Source organism: Lutra lutra, chromosome 6 (assembly GCF_902655055.1).
Source record: "Lutra lutra chromosome 6, mLutLut1.2, whole genome shotgun sequence".
Taxonomy (NCBI): Eukaryota; Metazoa; Chordata; class Mammalia; order Carnivora; family Mustelidae; genus Lutra; species Lutra lutra.
Window position 1 is genome coordinate 69611722 of NC_062283.1, and position 23136 is coordinate 69634857.

The 23136-nt window shown below is 34.8% G+C and overlaps 1 protein-coding gene across 3 annotated transcripts in view; it reads left to right on the top strand.

Moving 5' to 3' along the window:
- The window catches only part of KPNA5 (karyopherin subunit alpha 5), a 56503-nt gene that overhangs the window by 19170 nt on the left and 14197 nt on the right, over window positions 1-23136 (top strand). For all 3 annotated transcript variants that reach the window (XM_047734417.1, XM_047734416.1, XM_047734419.1), the window contains 5 exons: window positions 4417-4516; window positions 15111-15274; window positions 17241-17319; window positions 19782-19907; window positions 20679-20806. In XM_047734417.1, coding sequence (XP_047590373.1) covers window positions 4417-4516; window positions 15111-15274; window positions 17241-17319; window positions 19782-19907; window positions 20679-20806 — 597 coding nt within the window. The remainder of the gene's footprint in view (window positions 1-4416; window positions 4517-15110; window positions 15275-17240; window positions 17320-19781; window positions 19908-20678; window positions 20807-23136) is intronic.

The following is a 23136-nucleotide window of genomic DNA, read 5'->3' on the forward strand; positions in this document are numbered from 1 at the left end:
TATTAGGGTAGTGCTGGCTCATAAAACAGGTTAGGAAATGTTCTCTTCTATTTCTCAGGAGAGTTTAAGAAAGATTCAGTTCTTCTTGTATTTGGTAGAATTCACCAGTGAAGCCATCTTGTGCTGGACTCTTCTTTATTATGAGGTTTTTGATTACTGATCAATATCTTTAATCCTTATAGGCCTATTTAGATTTTCTGTTTCTTCTTGAATCATTTTGGTAGTTTATATATAATTTCTAATTGTTCATTTCTTCTGGGTTATTCAATTTGTTGGTTTACTCTTGCTCATAGTACTTTTTTTAAGATTCTATTTATTTCAGAGAGCAAGAAGGGAGCATGAGTGGGGGAGAGGCAGATGGAGAGGGAGAGGCAGACTTCTCTGCTGAACAGGGAGCCTGATGTGGGACTTGATTCTAGGACACTGGGATCATGATCTGAGCTGAAGCCATATACTTAACTGAACTGAATGAGTCACCCAGGCACCCCCATAGTATTCTTTTATACTTATATTCTTATTTCTGGAATATCAGTAGTAATAGCCCCACATCTTTTAATTTTTTTTAAGATTTTTTTTTTTTTTTTTTTTTTTTTTTTTAGATTTTATTCATTTGAGAAAGTGTACATACACATGTACCTGTGCTTATTCTGGTTGGGGAGAGGGGGAACAGAGGGCAATGGACAAGCAGACTGAATGCAGGGTCCAATGAGGGGCTCAATTCTGCCAAAATCAAGAGTCAGATGCTCAACCGAGTCACCCAGGCACCTGCTCCTCCCCACTTCATTCTTAATTTTGAGTCTTTTTTCCTTTATCAGTCTAGGTAAAGGTGTTAACTTTGTTGATTTTTTTCCCCAAAGAATCAACTTTTGGTGTAGTTCATTTTCTCTAGTATTTTTCTGCTCTTTATTTCATTTCATTTACTCTTATGCTCTTTATTATTTCCTTCCTTCTGCTAGCTTTGGGTTTAGTTTGCTCTGATTTATGTAGTTTCTTTTTTTTTTTTCTTTTTTTTTTTTTTAAAGATTTTATTTATTTATATGACAGAGAGAGATCACAAGTAGGCAGAGAGGCAGGCAGAGAGAGAGGAAGGGAAGCAGGCTTCCTGCTGAGCAGCGAGCCCGACGCGGGACTCGATCCCAGGACCCTGGGATCATGACCTGAGCCGAAGGCAGCGGCTTAACCCACTGAGCCACCCAGGCGCCCCTGATTTATGTAGTTTCTTAAGGTGGAAGTTTAGGCAATTGACTTGAGATCTTCTTTCTTTAATGTAGGTATTTATAGCTATAAAATTTTCTCTGAGCATTGCTTTCACGGTATCCCATTAAGTTTAAGTATGTTTGATTTTATTCTCATTTATTTTAAGATATTTTCTCATTTTGTTTTTTGTTTTTACCCATTGATTGCTTGAGTATGTTTTTTAAAATTTCTGCATATTGAATTTTCCAGTTTTTCTTCTATTAGTGATTTTTAGTTTCACTGTGGACAGAGAAGATACTTCTTGTGACTTCAGTCTTTTAAAAATATATCAGATTTGCTCTATCATCTAATATACAGTATATCCTGGAAAATGTTTAATGTACAATTGAGAAGAATATATATTCTGCTGTTGCTGAGTTGAATGTTGTATAGGTGTCTTTTATGTTTACTTGGTTTATCATGTTATTGAAGTCCTCTTTTTTTCTTACTGATCTTCTATCTAGGTATTCTATCCATTACTGAAAACAATGTACTGAAGTTTCTAACTATGATTGTATAACTGTATTTCTCCCTTCAGGTCTGTCAGTTTTTGCTTTGTGCATTTTGCTATGTTGTTATGTCTTCTAAGTTTATGAGTGTTAGAGCTTCATGATGGGTTGACGTTTTTATCAATATATAATGTCCCCTTCGTCTTTTAAAATAATTTTTGACTTGAAGTCTATTTGTCTGATATTAGTATAACTATGGGTTATTATTTGCGTGGAATATCATTTTCCATCATTTCACTTTCAGCCTATTTGTCTTCAAATCTAATGTGAGTATCTTGTAGGGGCTCCTGGGTGGCTCAGTTGTTTAAGTGTCTGACTACTGGTTTCAGTTCAGGTCATGATCTCTTGGGTTCTGAGATTGAGTCCCACCTGGGGCTCTGTGCTCAGCATGGAGTCTGCTTGAGATTCTTTCCTTCTCCCCTCCATACCTCCCTTGCTCTTGCACATGCTCTCTTCCCTCTCTCTAAAGTAAATAAATCTTTAAAAAATAGTGAAGTGTCATGTAGAGTATATTATAGATGGCTCGTCGATTGTTGTTTGTTTATCTAGGGGTTTTTAAAAATGTATTCTGCCAGTCCCTGCCTTTTAATCCAAGAATTTGAACCATTCACATTCAGTATAAATACAAGGAAAGACTTCCGCCATTTTGTTGTTTCCTATGTTTTATATCTTTTTCTTTTCTTAATTCCTTATTGCCTTCTTTTGTGTTTGATTTTTTGGGGTAAGATATGGTATTGATTACCTTCTCATTTCCTTTTCTGTATATTTTTAGTTAACTTTCTTAATGATTAGTCCAGGGAGTACAGTTAACATCTTAAACTTACAGTAATCTTGTTTGAATTAATACCAGTTTAGTTGCAATATTATGGAAAAACTGCTCCTGTACATCTCTGTTCTATCACCTTTAAGTTATTGTCAAAAATAACATTATACATTGTATGCCAGTTAAGATAGATTTATAATTATGGCTTTATGTATGTTGTTTAAATCATAGAGAAAAAAAGAAAATTACAAATCAAAATTACCACCTTTAGATTTATCTGTATAGTTATTTTTTTTTTTAAAGATTTTATTTATTTGACAGAGAGAGATCACAAGTGGGCAGAGAGGCAAGCAGAGAGAGAGGGGGGGGGGAAGCAGGCTCCCTGCAGAGCAGAGAGCCCGATGTGGGACTCGATCCCAGGACCCTGAGATCATGACCTGAGCTGAAGGCAGAGGCTTAACCACTGAGCCACCGAGGTGCCCCTGTATAGTTATTTTTGGTGGTATTCTTTTTCTTCTGGTTTTGAGTTATTGTTTATTGTCCTTTCACTTTAGCTGAAAGGATTCCTTTCAGTTGCTCTTGTAAAGCAGATCTACTGGTGATGAGTTTTTCTGCTTTTGTTCTAGGAATCTTTTGCTTTCTCTTTGATATTTTGAAGGATAGTTTTGTAGGATATAGAAATATTAAGTGACAGCTTTTGCTTTTAACAGTTTAAATATAATCTCATTGCCTTCTTTTCTTCATGGTTTTTTGATAAGAATTTATCTGTTGATCTTAATGAAAGAGTTCCCAGTTAGACAAAACAAAGGCAGGCCCCTTGCATTAGTCCATCAGACAGCACCCACACAGATCAAAACAGACAAACACAATTCCTTGGAAACAAGTGTCCTTAGCTCCTTTTTGGAACCAGGAACCCACAGTAGGAATTCTAGCTTTCTTCTTTAAGACTGCTGCCAGACTTAGGGGGGAGTTGGCCAAGGGTAAATTATACTGCCTGAAATCTCTCCTACCACATCACAGCCCTTTCCTAATTAAAAGTTTTCTTGGTTACTATAAACTATTGACTATCTTCGAGAGTTCTGATAAAGTTGATTCTGACAAAGTTTACAAGGTTTTTTTGGTTGTTTCTGGGGTGCTGACAGGCTGCCAGAGTTACCATCTCTGCCATTTTTGCCATGTTCACTACAGAATAGGGATTTTTTTTTTAAACCTAGTTTCTCCATACTTGTAATAGGTTGCAGATCGAAAATACTGACAATCTGTTCAAAACAAACACCTTTTCTCAGTAGCTGATCTTCGTTCAGTTTGACCCTGTATTCTTTACTTCCTGAAATGTATTATTTTCATCGTTTAAAACAATGTAATATAATATTCTTTTTAAAGTATAGTGAATAATTTTAATTAAGCACCAAACCCAATGTTTTGTATCTTTTTTTTACTAAGATAATTTGGCCTTAATTTGTAATGCTTAGGCTACTTTTGATAAGACTTTAATCCATTCCCTTTTCTGCTCCTCAAAAGTCCCAGTGTAAAGATTTCATATTCAAAATTGTATTATCTGTTACTTTATATTGTGACTTAAAAACAATAAATCTGTCAAGGTTTAAAAAAATAAAGTATATAGAAATAAACAAATCAGTTTTCCATGACCCCCTTTATTTTGGACATGTTTTGTGTCTTGTAAGGATCCATTGAGATCATAGATTCAGAATTTTAAAAATAAAATACATATATATATAATTTTTTTAAATTACCTTTTCCTACTTTACCACATTGACTGTGTTATAAATATATTGAGAATTTTTATATTTTATGATATAAAATAGCTAAAGAGAAGAAATGAATGTAAAGTGACAATTTTCTTTTTTCTTTTTCTTTTCTTTTCTTTTTTTTTTTTTTTTTTGGCAGGTTATTAACAAATTCAAACAGACTTACAACAACCAGAAATGCTGTATGGGCCCTCTCAAATTTATGTAGAGGCAAAAACCCTCCTCCAAACTTTAGTAAGGTATGAGTAAAATATACAAATTAAGGAATCTATGTACGTAAACTTTTGAGTCTCCTTATAATAGACTTTTAGAGATTGAAGGAACTTTATGGTTTTTTAGTAATTATTTATTGACTATACAATATTTGCACATACTCAAAGTCTAGAGAATATACAATAGAAAGGAAGTTTCCCTTCTACCGTTAATTTAGGTCGTGATTGCCTCTTAGCAAACAGTGTCACTTGATGTTTATGTATGTTAGTGTTGACTTTAGAAATCTTCTAATCTAGTTCTTCTCATTTATTTCCTATAAGCGAAATTGAAGCCTCCAAAAAGGTTAAGGTAATTCATTAGTTTAAAATTGGAAAAGCTATTAGTCCTATAAGTTGTAAAATTGGAAAAGTAATTAGTCCACATGGGCTTGTGCTTTCCCAGTGTACTTTTTATCTGTTTAGAATATCTGTTCCCCCATCTGCTCATATTCTGCTGCTAAAAGAATAGATTATTAATAAATTTCTAACCTATTTCTATTTTCTTAACCAATAAGATGTTAAAAAGATAGAATGTAGGTAAATTTCTGGGCTACCATCATACTTCTTTCTAATTCAGTATCTAGGAATGAAAGGGAAATACTGATCATAGCACTAAGAAGTGTGCTCAAAATCTGGTGAGGATTTAAAAGTTGCTGGAGGCAAAAAATAATAAATTCCTAATGAAAAATATGATGCATGAGTTGGTATGCCTTCTCATTTATACTTTTACCATTTCAGTTTGAAAAATGCATGATTTTAGCCACATTTCATCTGAACCACCAACATGACTTTAAAATCTCATTGGTACTATCATCTATTGACCTTTTTTTTTTTAAAGATTTTATTTATTTATTTGACGGAGACACAGTGAGAGACGGAACACAAGCAAGGAGAATGGGAGGGAGAGAAGCAGGCTTCCCACTGAGCCTGACTCAGGGCTTGATCCCAGGACCCTGGGATCATGACCTGAGTTGAAGGCAGACACTTAAAAACTGAGCCACCCAGGACCCCCCATCAATCTATTGATCTTTTCCCATACCCCGTAGCATGTATGGGTTTAATCATAGTTCATAAAATGTTTCTATAACCATCCATGCCTATTCTATTCCATGTTTATTGATGAGTACATAACATAACTAAGAAGCTAGTTTAAAGTATTATAAAGTATGCTAAAAATAAAAGGTTTTTGTTTTTTTTTTTTTAAGATTTGTATTTCTTTGAGACAGAGAATAGAAAAGGCACACATGCATGTGGGGAGAGAGGCAGAGGGAGAGAATATTAAGCAGATCCCTGTTGATCAGAGACCTCCCACTCCCCACCCATGCAGGGCTTGATCTCATGACCCATGAAATCATGACCTGAGCCAAAATCAAGAGTCAGGTGTTTAACTTACTGAGTTACCCAGGCACCCCCAAAATTATTATTATTATTATTATTATTTTTTAAGATTTTATTTATTTATTTATTTGTCAGGGACAGAGGGAGAGAGAGAGAGAACGAGCACAGGCAGACAGAGAGGCAGGCAGAGGCAGAGGGAGAAGCAGGTTCCCTTCCCAGCAAGGAGCCCGATGTGGGACTCGATCCCAGGACGCTGGGATCATGACCTGAGCCAAAGGCAGCCGCTTAACCAACTGAGCCACCCAGGCGTCCCCCAAAATTATTATTTTAATCAGAAATTTAGTTTAATAGATATGTATCTTAGAAAAGTTTTGAGTAAACTATATACCACAACTCCCCAAGGAAGGAAGTTATGAAATAATGTTGCACCAGTGGCCTTAGTTAGATTAAAAGGATTTTTTATAATTTTAACTTTAATAGTAGAAGGACAAGGTATGAGTATTTGACCTGGGTATAATACAAGGAAAAGATTATTTATGTGGTACACAGTACCCTTCAATGACCTTTTAAAAAATTATATATAAAAACATCATTTGGCAATGACTATTATAAAATTGAAAGGAAAGAAAATGTTCATATTTTGTCTGAGGAGGTAATAAGGGTTAATTCAGCTGATGATGGTGAATCCTTCACCAGCTATTTGTAGGTTTAGACTTGCATATATAGAATTGGCTTGCTAATTATATATATATTCATAGTTTTAGCAATCAATAGTAATCTATTTTACCTTTTATTTATTTATTTATTTATTTTTACTGTGTCATCTTAATTGCCATACAGTACATCATTGGTTTTTGATGTAGTGTTCTGTGATTCATTGTTTGCTTATAACACCCAGTGATTCATGCAGTCCGTACCCTCCTTAATACCCATCATCAGGTTCACATATACCCCCCACCTCCCTCCCTTCTGAAACCTTTCGTTTGTTTCCCAGAGGAGTCTATAGTCTCTCATGGTTTGTCTACCACTCCAATATCTCCCTCTTCATTTTTCCCTTTACCTCTTAAAAAATGGTATGGGATAACTATATTTTTATTGAGTTTTTACCCAGTGAACTTTGGTTTATGCATTGCTTTTCATTTGAAATTTCTTTCTTTAAACTACAAAGTCCTTTTAAGAGTTTAGAGGTTTTTTTCCCCTTTGCTTTTAAAATAGCGTGCATCTATATGTGTATATGTTAAAATAATAATTATGTGATAATAGTTGTAAATATATAATTAGTTTAAAATGCCATATTTCATTGTTCCTTTTTTTCTGCTTAACACATTTTTTTAAAAAAAGATTTTATTTATTTATATGACACAGAGAGAGAGAGAGAGAGAGATCACAAGAAGGCAGAGAGGCAGGCAGAGAGAGACGGGAAAGCAGGCTCCCCGTTGAGCAGAGACTCCAATGCAGGGCTCAATCCCAGGACCCTGAGATCACGACCTGAGCTGAAGGCAGAGGCTTAACCCACTGAGCCACCCAGGCACCCCAGTATTGCATTTTTTTAAGGCATTGCTTAAACTTTGAGATCTTTTAGTGTTCTAATTATATTACGTGCTTTTTAGAGGGTTTTTTTTTTTAAGATTTTATTTATTTATTTGACAGAGAGATCACAAGTAGGCAGCGAGGCAGGTGGGGGGGTTGGGGGGAAGCAGGCTCCCTGCTGAGCAGAGGGCCAGATGCGGGGCTCTATCCCAGGACCCTGGGTTCATGACCTGAGCCAAAGGCAGAGGCTTTAACCCGCTGAGCCACCCAGGTGCCCCAAAGGACTCATTTTTAAAAAGTTTTTCTCATAGAGATGCTTTTCCTGAAGAATTTGCTTTTTTGAAAGATACTGAAATTTATAAAATTTATAATTCAGAAAACTGATAGTCTAAAACACAGTTTTCTAAGCTTCCTTTTTAAAAATGATTGCCTTTATGAGACATCTAATGGAGCATTAAGGACTTTGAGAAGTTATATGAATCTTGAGAAGCTATGTGGTTATCAATTTCAGGCCAATTCACATTTATAATGGCAAATAGATATTTTAACAGCTAGCCAAAAAAAAAAATAGGATTTCTCAACTAGGAGACTGTTTCTTATTTTCTCTTCCGTCCTACCTCTACTTCTTTCTCCTTCCTTATTCTCAACTTATGACCCTGCTTCTTCACTGAGAAAATTGAAGAGAACTTCCATAGATTACTACCATCACTACATTTGCCATCTTGTCATTTGTACCATTATACATTCCTGTCATTGTTGGTTACTTTAGCCATGCTGCTTTATAAAGTTAATTCATCTGTTTGAGCACAACATAGCTTTCTGTTTTCCCTTTTCAGGGTCATCGCTCAAGGTCCATCACTCCTTTCCTCTCCAACATTAGTAATTTATTTTACTCTCTCCTACATCATTCTCAATACTATAAAAATATACTGTTATTTCTCTCATATTAAATCTTTTCTTGGTCCCTGAAAGCCTTATTAGCTTCCATGTTTATTGCCATCCATTTCTTTGCTTTCTTTTATAGTAAAATTCCTCATTTGTCTAGTCTCATTGTCTCCTCTCTCTCCTTTCATTCTTGTTGAATCCTCTTCAGTCGGAATTTTCCCTCAGTGACTACACTGAGTCTGCTTTCACTAACTGCACATGTGTCTTCACATTGTGAAATCCAGGGGCGAATGTTTAGACCTCATCTTAAATGACTTGCTACATCACATTGATTTCTCAGTCTTCATTTTACGTGATCTATTGCCTTCATATGATGCATTCGATCACTTCCTTTTCCTACGTAATTTTTTTCCACTTCGTTTTCAGGCCGCTTCTCTCTTAAGTTTTCCTTCTACCTCAATGATTGCTCTGTCTCAGTTTCATATATTAGTTCCTCTTCTTCTCTTTTTCCTCCTTAGGTTGAGAGTACACAGTGAGTGGTTTTGGCTTTTTCTTATCTTTATCTGCATTCAATTCCTTATTGATATTCCCTTTCTGTGACTTTAAATGTCATCCACATGCCAGCAACTTTCAGATTCTTCTACTGGTTGGCTCAGATGTTCTTTTTGACTCCAAACTCAGCATCTTTATTTGGATATCTAATAGATATCTTAAACTTAACATATTTAAAATATAATTCCTGTTCTTTTCCCCCAGAACCTTCTATGCCAGCAGTCTTTCATATCAGTTAATAGAATTTCCATCTTCCATTATTAAATGAGGTACTTTAACATTTTTTGCCTGCTTTCTCTTTTATCTCATTCTCTATAGTCACTCCATCAGTAAATTCTGTTGGCTGTACTTCCGAAGTATATTCAGGTAGGGGTTCCTCTAGCCAAATTTGGTACTGTTTGAGGATCAAGATGAATTAAGGAAAGGAAATACTTTGGACATATTGAATAAAAAGAATCTGGGAAGCCTGGGTAGCTCAGTTGGTTAAGCATCTGCCTTCAGCTCAGGTCATGATCCCAGAGTTCTGGGATCAAGTTCTGCATGGGGCTCCTTGCTCAGTGGGGAGCCTGCTTCTTCCTCTATATGCCACTTCCCCTGCTTGTGTGCACACTCTCTCTCTCTCTGACAAATAAATAAATAAAATCTTAAAAAAAAAAATCTATGAGTCTATCCTAATACTAAAAATGGGGAAAGAAAGCTCTTTTTTACAGAAGGATCCCAGTTAATACTTGTAGAAGGACTTCATATTAGAAAGGTCAACCACCATGCTAATAAGTGATTTAGGCAGGAATCATCAATGAGTTCTAAAACATTTAGGTGAAAGATTGTTGGGGAACAGAATATTGATGTGGTTCGGAAGTATTGCCCTACAGAATATTTATTAATTACAAAGGGGATGGGAGGGAGTTTTATTTACTGTTGAGAATTTACTGTTGAGAATTTATTTACTGTTGAGAATTAAAATTCTTTAATCACCTTAACCAAATGATTAAGTTCAACATTACTAATGAAGGGAAAACTGATTATTATGTCCCTTTAGATGGGACATGACTAAAAATAACACCTCATCACCTATGTAACACCCTGGCTGGAAATGTTTAGTTTCAATCTAATAATGAGGTAACAGTAAGACAAATCAGAAGTGAAGAATGGTTTGTGAAATAAATGTCCTGGACTTTTAAGAGTATCAGTGGTGTGAAAGCACACAAATAGACTGAGGAGCTATTAAAGATTAAAAAACAGTAAAGGCAGACATCTATTAGAATGGTTAAAATCTAAAAAGCTAATAATACCAAGTGCTGACAAGATGGACAGCAACTGCAGTTCTTAAACATTGATGGTAAAAATGTAGAATGGCACAGACACTTTAGTAAGAAGGCAGTTTCCTATTGTGCTATTTAGGAATATGGTATACTTACCCAGGGAATAGGACATAGTATGTCTCCAAAAATACCTGTACATAAATGTTTATGAGAGCTTTATTCATAATCACCAAAAATTGGAAACAACCCAAACGTACATCAGCTGGTACATGGATAAACAAATGATGTTTCATTCATAAGGTGGACTGTGATTCAACAATAAAAAGGAAGAAGGTTTTTCCTTTGTACATGCAGCAATGTGAGTGAATCTCACAAGAATTAAGCTAATTGAAAGAAGCCACACACAAATGCTACGTTTTGTATGATTTCATTAATATAATATTTTGGGGAAGACAAAACTATGAAACAAAATCAGATCAGTGATTGCCCGAAAGAGACAGGAGGGTAGTTTCAGAGATTGATAGAAGTGTTCTGTCTTGTGATTGGGTGAATGTCTTTGTCGGAACTCTCACTAGAACTGTACACTTAAAAAGAATTATTTTGACTGTAATTTTTACTTCAATAAACCTGACTTTACTTTTAGGTACTAATGAGATACAACAAGTAAATGCAATGTTTAATTACTGATTAGATCATGGATCAAAATTAAGTCTTAGCTTAAAATATTTAAATTTGCTTTAGACCTTAGAAATATTATTGTACCAATGAAAAATTTTTGGATGTGACAATTATATTGTCTTAGAAGAATGTAAAGAAATGCCATTTTTCTTAGGAGACACATGCTGAAGTTTTAGGGGTGAAGTACCATGATAATATCTGCAGTTGGTTCTCAAATAGGCCAGTAAATATATTTTTAAAATGTATTTTATATGTATGTGTGTTTGTGTGTGTGTGTGTGTATATGCATATTTCCCATTACATCTCACAATGTCTTCAAAAGACATGTATTCAAAAATAGAGAATTAATAAAATTAGTAATTTTTATTGCTTCTACAAGGTAAATTCTTAAATGAAACAGGCATCATCCCCCCACCCCGCCTCTTTGCAAGTTTGTGAACATAAAGAATATAAAGATCTGTGGTACATTTTGGTATCACTGCCTTGATTTATGCTGAGTTTTACCCACCATTGCTTTTGTAGCTTTAGTGCAAATATCAACAAAATGAAAAATGAAAAAGACCAATTATGTGTTAGTATAATTATGAAAATGGTTCTGGCATCTTCCCCCAAGGTTTCAAGAATCCTTTAGGGGTCCATGGACCACACTTTGAGAACTACTGGCCTACAACTTAATGCTTAATATCTGCTTAATATCTGCATAATTTCCTCATCTTCTGTAAGTGCTTGCTTATAAGTTACCTTTTCCATGAGCTCTACTTCGACTACCCTGCATAATAATGTAATCTCTTACTACCCCAGCCACTGACCTCCACATTTTACTCTTAACTTTTTTCTTAGTAACTTTTAATATAATACATGTTTTTAAAAATGTATTATATGGGGCGCCTGGGTGGCTCAGTTGGTTAAACCTCTGCCTTAGGCTTAGGTCATGATCTCAGGGTCCTGGGATCGAGCCCCGCATTGGGCTCTCTGCTCAGCAGGGAACCTGCTTCCCCCTCTCTCTCTGCCTGCCTCTCTGCCTACCTGTGATCTCTGTCTGTCAAACAAATAAATAAAATCTTTATAAAAAATGTATTATACATTTAATTTTTTAAAAAATCTTTCTTCCACTAAAATATAAATTCGTCAGTTAGGAATCGTTGACTCTTTATTTATGTATTCCAAACTTACTGTAATTCACATTAATAAGGCTTAAGACTTTTTTTTGATAAATTTTCTGTGATTTTCTGAGTTTTATCATTCACATTTTCTTGAAATTTTTATTTTCACAATCATTTTCAAGGATTTTTTTTGTTCTCTGATTACTCATCTTTAGGTGGAATTTTTCTGTATCGGTGTTACAGCTTTTTTTATAGACTCAGCAAATTATCTACCTGAGGATTTATAATTTTCTTGAAGTTTTCTTTTTTCTGGTGTCTGCTTCTCTATATGTTTTTGTTTTGTTTATGGTTTCTTTGTCTTAGTCTCTTTTTTACTGGGAAATCTCACATAACTGGTGATCCTGGGCACTCTGGACATACTTAGGAGGCAGATACTAAAAGCTAAAATGAAAAATAGAGAGGTGAGTGTTTAGATTCGTCATTTCTTGGGCTTCATTATAGAGTAATTGGGCAGCAAAACCATGTTTTCTATGAGGAACTCAGAATTTCTGTGTTTTCTGAGATCATTCGTTTTTCCAGAGACCAATTTTCCAGTGTTCTGCTGGAAAGTAAATAGATTGGGTTGAGGTTTAAAATAGGTAATACTACTAGCGAGGGGCAAGCTGGACATTGGAAGAGGACTAGAGGCTTTCATCCATCAGTATGTAAACTTTTACTTAATCTGTAATTTCTGGTCTCGTGCTTTATTTCAAACTCGTGTATATCTGATACCCCAAAGTTCAGTTTCTATAGTTCACTTCTCATTTTTCAGTTCCTTAAATCACTTCTCATTTTTCAGTTCCTTAAAATAAACCTCTAGTCTTTGGTAGCATTAAGAATATTAGACACCTACCTATAGTCTAACGTGTTTGTCATTTAACCTTTTAAAGTTTCTTTCTGTTTTACACCATTCCTCTTCTGTTCCCTCTGTGATAACTGGCACTTCTGATTCTTTAGGCTCTTTGAAGTGATTTTTGCAGGATAAATTAGCTTTCTTCTTCTTTTTTTTAAAATTAGCTTTCTTCTTATTGGTAGTTCCCTCTCCAGGCATTGAGGTATCCCCTTTCTCTTCTCATAATCCTATCCACAATATATTGTGGGCATGATTACAGATGTCTGCTGTATTCCTTAGAAATGGGATTTATATTTCACTTTCTTCTTTTCCTTGTTTCTGAGAAGACGTGGGTCAAAATGATTTTATTTTGCTCCCTTAAAACTAGAAATCTGTAGTGCTTCATTTTTTAAATCAGTAAAAAGATACAGATCTGTATGCTTATTTTTTAACTCAAAAATTTATATTTGCTTTAAAAAATGATTCTCACATTTCTCTGTTCAAGGAAGGAGGAGGTCATTGACAAGGGTGAAGGCCTGATTGTTTGGAAAGGATCTAGTTGTACAGATTTGTTTTATTAACTTACAAACACATCTATAACAAAATTTTTTTAAAAAAGCGAACTTTGTTTTTTTGTTCATGGGCCCTAGTGTCATCCTGACAGAAGGTCCCAGTGAAAAGATAGATAAGTATTTTTAGAAGGTTATAGTTTATGTACTGGCAATCTTTAAAGCAGAGGTAAAGAGAAAATTTATCTTAAGTACTGGAACCTTAAAAAAGCTGTCATTACTCTTTATTTGTGGTATATCTAAATTTCATATACAGCTCTTATCTGAGGTATACTTTAGGTTGCTGTTTAAAAAAAGGGGGGGGTGCCTGGGTGGCTCAGTGGCTCTGCCTTCGGCACAGATCATGATCCCAGGATCCTGGGATCAAGCCCCACATTGGACTCTGCTCAGCAGGGAGCCTACTTCCTCCTCTCTCTCTGCTTCTCTGCCTACTTGTGATCTCCTTGAATTAAATAAAATCTTAAAACAAAACAAAACATGGGGCAGCTGGGTAGTTCTGTTGGTTAAGCATCTGACTTTGGCTCAGGTCATGATCCCATACTTCATCCTCTGCCTCTGCCTGCTGCTCCCCCTGATTGTGCCATTTCTCTCTCTCTGTCAAATAAATAAATAAAAATCTTAAAAAAAAAAAAGCTCTATAAAAAAACTTTAAGGATTGTAGTAGAATCAGTACTGATCATGGCAATAAAAAGAGCTAATATCTCTGTGCTTACTATATGTCAGATACTGTTCTAAAATGCTACATATATTCTTAGTAATTTAACAATATTGTTTTATCCCTGTTTTGTAAATGAAGAAATCGTGTTTCAGAAATGTTAGATAATTTGCCCATGGTCATACAGCTAGTGAATCTAGGACTGTCCGGTTTGAGAAAGTAAGGATCATAGAATTTCTCTAATTCAGCCTTTGTATCACAGATTTGGAAACTGAGTCTCAGAGAGGTGAAGTGATATGCTCATTTCACAACTAAGTAGTTGTAATACTTAGAGGGATTAAAATCTCTTGTCATGTATGTTGTTTTCCTTTTTTGTAATTAAAAATTCAGGGTTTCAGTACATTAAGAAGTACAGTTTATTAGTGACTTTCATTTAAAAACCTTTCAGATTTCTTTTTGTATTTTCTACACCTTTAGTCCTCAATTGATTATTAGATTTGTTTCTAGTAATGTACATGTAATAAGTAGGGTGATGTTTATTTTAGTTAGATCATATTTCATGATCATATTAAACATTTAAAAAATTAAACATTTTTAGTTAACTAAAACATTTTTACTTCTCTTAATTTGGTATGCCTTTTTTGGGTATGTTATGTGTGTGATTTAAAAATAGGGGATCTCAAACATGTATTTCGTTACTCTTAAAAGTTTTAAATTACACATATCTAATGTAAGATTAATTGGAGGGGCTCCTGGGTGGCTCAGTCGGTTAAGCGTCCAGTTCTTGGTTTCAGGTCAGATCATAATCTCAGGGTCCTGGGATCAAGCCCTGCATTGAGCTCCCTGCTCTGTGGGGAGTCTGCTTCCCTTCCCTTTCTCTCTCTTTCCCTCCCCCAGCTCATTTGTGCTGTCTCTCTCTAAAATAAATAAATCTTTTAAAAAAAAGATTAATTGGAAACAATCAGTTACATGTTCTCATATATGATCATTATTTTTTAAGACAATAGAACATTTCAATTTTTCCGGCATTTTTATAGCATTGAACTTTTATTTTAAAATAGGTTTCTATATTTTTCCTAAAGAAATTTGGTCGTAAACAGAGAAAATTGTTAAATATTGGCTCTTTTCTTTTCTTCCAGGTTTCACCTTGCTTAAATGTCTTGTCACGATTGTTGTTTAGCAGTGACCCAGATGTATTAGCAGATGTATGCTGGGCCCTTTCTTATCTTTCTGATGGACCCAATGATAAAATTCAAGCAGTCATTGATTCTGGAGTCTGTCGAAGATTGGTGGAACTTTTGATGTAACTATAATTTATGATTAATAATTGTATGATTGTGTATTAAATTTAGCAGTTAGAGTAATGGCCTTATAAAGATCTTAAAAGTGACTATCTTCAGGAAGTATTGAAAAGCCATCAGCCTCATTTTTCAGAACAACAATAATGTGAAGAGTTGACCTTCTTAAATTTGTATCCCATCCTTAGTTGGAACTATCATTTTGTGAATGTATTTCACTGGTTTTAATCTTTTTATGACTGGCAGGGACTTAATTCAACAGGTATATATGGAATGCCCATTAGCTCCTAGAGTATTGTACAACATATTATTAATGAAGTATAGAACTTGGTATCTGCTTGTACAGAACCAGTAATCTAGTTAATTGTTCATTACAGTAACTGTAATTGTTCACTTCAGTAACTAATTCCTGTAAAAGTCCATTTAGTATTTCACTTGTTTTAGTAATTTTACTTGCTAGACTATTATTGCTATCTTCTTTAAAAAGAACAGATTTTTTATAAAAGAAGTTAAAAACTTGTAAGAGAATTTGTTTTAAAATAATAGTTTCTTTATCCTTTTCTTTAAAAAGACTTATTATACGACTTCCTTTTGTCAAAAAGCCGTTAGGTAGGCTCAAATGAAGCAGATGGCACAAAGAAGAGAGGTCTGAGAAGGGGTTGTGGCTCTACTCCAAAGACAACATCTGAGAAGGGTAGGCAGGCAGGTCCAATGGGGGGATTAGGGCTCAAGCTTGAGGATGGCACCCACTAGAGCAGAATACCAAGCAGGCTGGAGCAACACATGATGGATAACAGCCTAGCTGGATCAGAAGCCAGTTTCTTATTCTAAGAGAATGGAGATACAAATATGGAAAGGAGGAAAGCCAGAATAATCTTGTGATATTAGATTAGAACTGGAGAATGTGAACTCATGGCTTTCAACATAAAGAGATAGATGTAGAAATAAATGTGTGTGTATGTGTGTGTGTGTGTCCTCTTAAAGGGCGTGGGAGTAGTGACACATCTATTCTAAAAAGCTGAACACACCAGGTCTTGGTTTTTAAATGCTACTCTTCATTAACAGGAACCAAAATTCTTGGATAAATGGCTGATTCTAGGGCTGGGATTGAGAAAAAATAAGATGAACCTGGAAAGTAGTAAGTGCTTAAAGAGTGAAGAACTATCAAAAGAACACACAAACCCGCTTGCAGGGACTCCTGCTGTTCCAACTTCCAAGCTTCAGATGATTTGAGCATTAAAATAAATTATAATAATATGTTATAGCATTGAATAAAATAGGAATTCACGAGCCCCACTAAAATAAGTAGGTAGATCAATAGATAGACTGAAAAGCATGTAGTTGGAATGATGGTATTATTACAAAATTATCATTGGCAACAATATTGATTATTCAGACAATACACATCAAGAGGTGGTGAAAGTAGTCATTGGTGAAAGTGGCATAAGGAATGGGATTTAACATAGTCTAAAAGTATATCCTCTCAAAAATACTAATTATAAAGGGAAAAACAGTAATATTGAAGTGAAGAAATCTGACACACCATTTTAAGTGACTGGAATTCAGTGCCACTGTTGTTGACAAAACAGGTATCAGATGCTATCCTATGTATTGAAAAGATGGTTGCATTTGTGATATCCTAACTAAGAGTATATCATTTGTATCTTAATCATGAGGAAACGTTGGACAAAACCTATAATTGCTTTGTGATCATTATAAATGCCAAGATCATGAAATAAAGGAAAAAATAGAAACTTTTTAATTAGAAGAGACTAGAGACATAACAACTGGGTATAATACATAAGCCTGGATTAGATTCTTCATTACAGAAGTTATTACTGGCATAATTAGTGAAACTTGAGCAGGATCTCTGGGTAAAGATATATAGGACTATTTAGTATTATTTTTGCAATTCTTTTGTAAATTTTAACTCTTGCATAGTATGTGAGTTCATGTTTTTATTATTTTTAGGCATAATGATTATAAAGTTGTATCGCCTGCGTTAAGAGCAGTTGGTAATATTGTGACTGGTGATGATATTCAAACACAGGTGAGTTCAGACTTTAATATGATAAATTGTTGAGATAATGGATTTTAAGAAATTTATTTAGTTTCATACTACTTGGTAACATATTAATCAAGACTTTAGCATTACCATAATTATATAAGTATCTATAATGTGACAGTGAGCATATTCTTGATAATAAGTGATCAGCTTTGAATAGCTATATGTGAAAGCACTGTCCTAGATCTATATCGATACAAAGAAGTACAAGATTGTAGGTTGGCTCTTGAGGAATTTAAAATAAAATTGAGGAGAAAATATATATTAAAGCAAAGCAAATTACCTATCAGTGTATGTTTCTTGAGAACTGATTGGTCAGTAAATGCTATAGAACTTTAAAAAAGAAATCACTGTGCTGAGAAATCTTTGTAGATTCCATAAAGAAGTTGTAATTAAAGCTATATCCTTAAGTTGGGGAAGAACTTAAGTAAACTAGAAGAGATTTATGTGAACATAGGTGTAGAAGCAGACATGTGTGAGTTGTATTTTTTTTTAAAGATTTTATTCATTTGACAGAGATCACAAGTAGGCAAAGAGGCAGGCAGAGAGAGAGGAGGAAGCAGGCTCCCTGCTGAGCAGAGAGCTGGATGCTGGGCTTGGTCCCAGGACCCTGAGATCATGACCTGAGCTGAAGGCAGAGGCTTAACCCACTGAGCCACCCAGGTGCCCCGTGTGAGTTGTATTTAAGAGACATTAAGCTTGACTGGAGAAGGACCTGTTAGTGAAAGGGTGATTGATTATAGTTTAAGCATGGGGTTGGTTGGAAATAGGAGGGCCTTTTATAGCAGATTGAAGACCTAGATTATGAGAATGGAAGGAAAGATAGCAAGGAAATATTTTCCAGATTTGTAACTATGTGTGTGTTTGTGTGTCTGTCCGTCTGTCTTTTGGAAAATAGTGAGATACCAGAAATGGTGTGCTCACAATTGACTTTAGATCTGGAGCAATCTTTCTTGAAGATAGGAACTGAAACTCTGTAACACATTAGATTTTCCTTTGTTTGCCACCATAACTTAAACTTTATTTTAATTTACATGTTACCTTTCAGGTTTAATCTTTTCAAGTCCTATTTAGGTATATTAGTTATTAAACAGTTGATCCTTAGTAATTGATAGTTATTGATTTAAAATAGCTCTTTAAATGAGAATGCCCTTCTAAACATAACACTTTTCAGCAGAATTTTGGTACACTGCTTCATACATTCTTCACCAAGTAAATTTAATGTAAGTCATTGTGGGTATTCTGAAAATAGGAACATAATTATGCTGTGGAAGGAAGAGTATAAAGATGTAAAAGAACAAAGTAGAACATACTTCCTTTTTTTTTTTTTAAGATTTTATTTATTTATTTATTTAAGAGAGAGAGCACACATTAGCAGTGAAGGTAGGGACAGAGCGGGAGGAAGAGGGACAAGCACACTCTTCACTGAGCGTGGAGCCAAACTTGGGACCCAATCTCCACAATCCTGAGATTTTGACCTGAACCAAAACCTTGGTTTTTGATCCCTAACCAACTGTGTCACCCAGACACTCCCTATATTTGAAATTTTATTTTATTTTTTTTAAAAACAAAGTATTTTAATTTTTTACTTTCACTTTAATTTACATTTTTAAAAATTTTTAAAAATTTTATTATGTTTTATTCGTTACCAAATAGTACATCATTAGTTTTTGATGTAGTGTTCCATGATTCACTGTTTGTGTTTAACACCCAGTGCAGTCCGTGCCCATCACCAGGCTAACCCATTCCCCCCACTTCCCTCCTCTCTGAAACCCTCGGTTTGTTTCCCAGAGGAGTCCATAGTCTCTCATGGTTCATCTCCCGCTCTGATTTCCAAAATCCCCTCCATCTTTCCCTTCCTTCTCCTAATGTCCTCTATGCTATTCCTTATGTTCCACATACAAGTAAAACCATATAATTGTCTTTCTCTGCTCGGAGCATACTTCTTTAGTATGTTCTGAAAGAAAAGCAGAAAAGTAAAAAAAGTTTAATGAAAAAATTGACTTATTCTGTACATTGAGGTTTCTTACCTATTCTGAGGTCAGGTACTTTGAAAATGTTTGATTTTTTTTTTTTTTTCATTTCATTTGATAAAACTAGAGGTTGGATAATGATCAGTCACAAAATCTCTCTTGAAGTGTCGTATCAGTTGAATTCTGGAGTGTATTCATAAATATGAGGGACACACTTCTCAGTGTCCTGCTTATTCGCATTTTAGTGGTTTGACAGAGCACTTTACTGCAGCATGTTTGGTGAGTAACTTTGGAAATAACGGAAATAACTTTGGAGTAGACGGTAGCAAGCACCTAAGTTTTACTTTGAGCTGAATTTCTTTTTTCTTAATTTACTTTTTCAAGAGTGATTTTTGTATTTCTATAAATCATTAGCCTATCTTTGTGTAGTTTTTTGCTATAAAACTTTGTTACCATTCCTGATTTCTGTTTCAGGTAATTTTGAATTGCTCTGCATTACCATGCCTCTTACACTTGTTGAGTAGCCCAAAGGAATCAATCAGAAAAGAAGCCTGCTGGACTGTTTCTAACATCACTGCTGGAAATAGAGCTCAGATTCAGGTAAATCCTTCCAGATCTAAGAAAGCAGCAAGATCTCTTAAGTTAGTTTGGACAAAAGTCAGCATTTTATGAATGATTTTTTTGTGTGTGTGAGTTACTTAAAAAAAATTATTGAAAAGTATTTTACAGAACATGGTCTTTTGTCCTCTAAAATAATAACATTCATTTATAGTAATCTAATGAGGAATTGAGTGTGTGTGTGTATAAAACTGCCCACAGTGCTGCATGCATAAGGCTGGTCTTAAAAAGGGATTGATTTTTATTAGTTTTAAATAAGTTTGGTAATGATCTTCCTCTCAACTTTTAAGTAATGATTTATTAGGGTCTTATCAGGCTTCTTGAGTCAAAAATTACCTATCCATTTTGATCAAGTATTTACCTTGTGCTTTATCATCTTTTTTTTTTTAACGATTTTATTTATTTATTTATTTGAGAGAGAGAGAATGTGAGTGGGGTGAAGGACAGAGGGAGAAGCAGGCTCCCCGTTGAGCGGGGAGCAGGATGTGGGGCTCAGTCCTAGGTCTCTGGGATCATGACCTGAGCCAAAGGCAGACCCTTAACCAACTGAGCTTAATCATCTTTAAAATTAATATTCTGTTAATATATTTTCCAGTCTTGAAAGTGTGTGAAAGTTTGTTGGAAGATTAGAAAGATTTCCAAAGTTATTTCCAAATAGTCATTTTAAAGCCGATGGGTCTTATATTTTCTCTACTTATAACATTTTTAAAATAGCATTGGGACTGTCTATGTTGTATCATTTTTCCTCCTCAGGCTGTTATAGATGCAAATATTTTTCCTGTTTTGATTGAGATTCTTCAGAAAGCAGAGTTTCGTACCAGGAAAGAAGCAGCTTGGGCTATAACTAATGCAACATCAGGAGGTACTCCAGAACAAATAAGGTGTGATACAGGGTTTTTTTATATTTATTTTTTTAAATGCACATGGAATAAAATGAAGTACTACATACTTTTTATTTGTTGATGAAACTAAAATATTATTTCTAAGTCAGTTTAAAATGCATTTTTAATGTTAAATGAAAGCATTTGTTATATCAGTTATATTATTTATTCACAGTAGTTTTTTGTTTTTTATGTTTTTCAGTAAAGGATCATTAACATCACTTGCCTTGGCAGACTATTTATGAAAAATCAGAGATTAAAAATCTGAAAAAGAACAGTTTATATTAATTTGCAAAATATACTCTAATGGACATTAAATATTTTTTATACTATTAGAGTCACATGCATATAACTGTATTATATAGAAATGGCTAATGAATTTGAACATCCACTTATTTAAAATAATTTTTAAAAATAAAATAAAAGATAATACTGAAATAGACATTTGTTAATATAGTAATGTTCTCCTAGTCCGTTGTTAGCCTTACCTGTGGATGGTATCTTTTCTTTCCCTGTAATTGTTTCCTTTTTTTCTTTTTCACAATAGCTTTTTTGATAGGCCTTTTGTTGTTTATTTACTTGTTTCTTTTACTAACAACATAAATACTAGGTACACGGGCTTTGAAGTCAGGCTGCTTTCAAATCCTGTTTTTTCAGTAAAAGTTGGGTGGCCTTGACAAAGTCATTTTACCTGTCTGATCCACAGTTTCTTCATTTTTTTTTAAGATTTTATTTATTTATCTGACAGATAGAGATCACAAGTAGGCAGAGAAGCAGGCAGAGAGAGAGGAGGAAACAGGCTCCCTGCTGAGCATAGAGCCCAATGTGGGGCTCGATCCCAGGACCCTGAGATCATGACCTGAGCTGAAGGCAGAGGCTTAACCCCCTGAGCCACCCAGGCACCCCAGTTTCTTCGTTTTTTAAGTGAATTTGATAACAGATAATACCTTATGGTAGTCTACTGATAATTAAATGGGATTCATACATTTAAAGCACTTAACATGGTACCTACACATTAAGTTCTCTACTAAGATTAGCTACTATTATCATTGTTATTTGTAATCATCACAACTTTTATGATCAGAATTGATTCCTAAATTTCTTTTTATCTTGTGCTTTTTACTCTCTTTTGCCCCGTAACAAGGTTCTACTTTGCACTTGCATAAAAGCCTGACTTCCTAACGAATCTTCTTGTACTATGGATTTGTCTGTGAAACTCAGCACTCTTTGGGTTTCTTGAAGTGACTGTTTAGGAAGTATTTTCTAATGAGTGTTTAATTTATGTCTTAATTTATAAAACAAGCAGGCAGCTGCTAGCTATTTTACAAATCACTGAGAGTATTTTGAGATAACCTGTTGTGATAGCTTTGCCTTATTGCCTTCATTTGTGCTATTATCTTGTGTCTAAGATTTATATTTTTATATATTGATAACATCTCTTCCATTCTACCTCTTTCCATTAATTTCCATCTCATTATGTTATGAATATAAAGAATAATAAAACAAGATCTTCCCCTTGTTCTAGCTTGCATTTTTAAATTTTTTTTAAATTTTTTTATTTTTTCAGCATAACAGTATTCATTATTTTTGCACCACACCCAGTGCTCCATGCAATCCATGCCCTCTACAATACCCACCACCTGGTGCCCCCAACCTCCCACCCCCCACCCCTTCAAAATTCTCAGATCGTTTTTCAGAGTCCATAGTCTCTCATGGTTCACCTCCCCTTCCAATTTCCCTCAACTCCCTTCTCCTCTCCATCTCCCCTTGTCCTCCATGCTATTTGTTATGCTCCACAAATAAGTGAAACCATATGATAATTGACTCTCTCTGCTTGACTTATTTCACTCAGCATAATCTCTTCCAGTCCCGTCCATGTTGCTAAAAAACTTGGGTATTCATCCTTTCTTTTTTCTTTTATTTTTCTTTCTTATTTTTTTTTTTTTACAGCTTTATAAACATATATTTTTATCCCCAGGGGTACAGGTCTGCGAATCGCCAGGTTTACACACTTCACAGCACTCACCATAGCACATACCCTCCCCAATATCCATAACCCCACCCCACTCTCCCAACCCCCTCCCCCCATCAACCCTCAGTTTGTTTTGTGAGATTAAGAGTCACTTATGGTTTGTCTCCCTCCCAATCCCATCTCGTTTCATTTACTCTTCTCCTACCCGCTCAACCCCCCATGTTGCATCTCCTCTCCCTCATATCAGGGAGAACATATGATAGTTGTCTTTCTCCGATTGACTTATTTCGCTAAGCATGATACCCTCTAGTTCCATCCACGTTGTCGCAAATGGCAAGATTTCATTTCTTTTGATGGC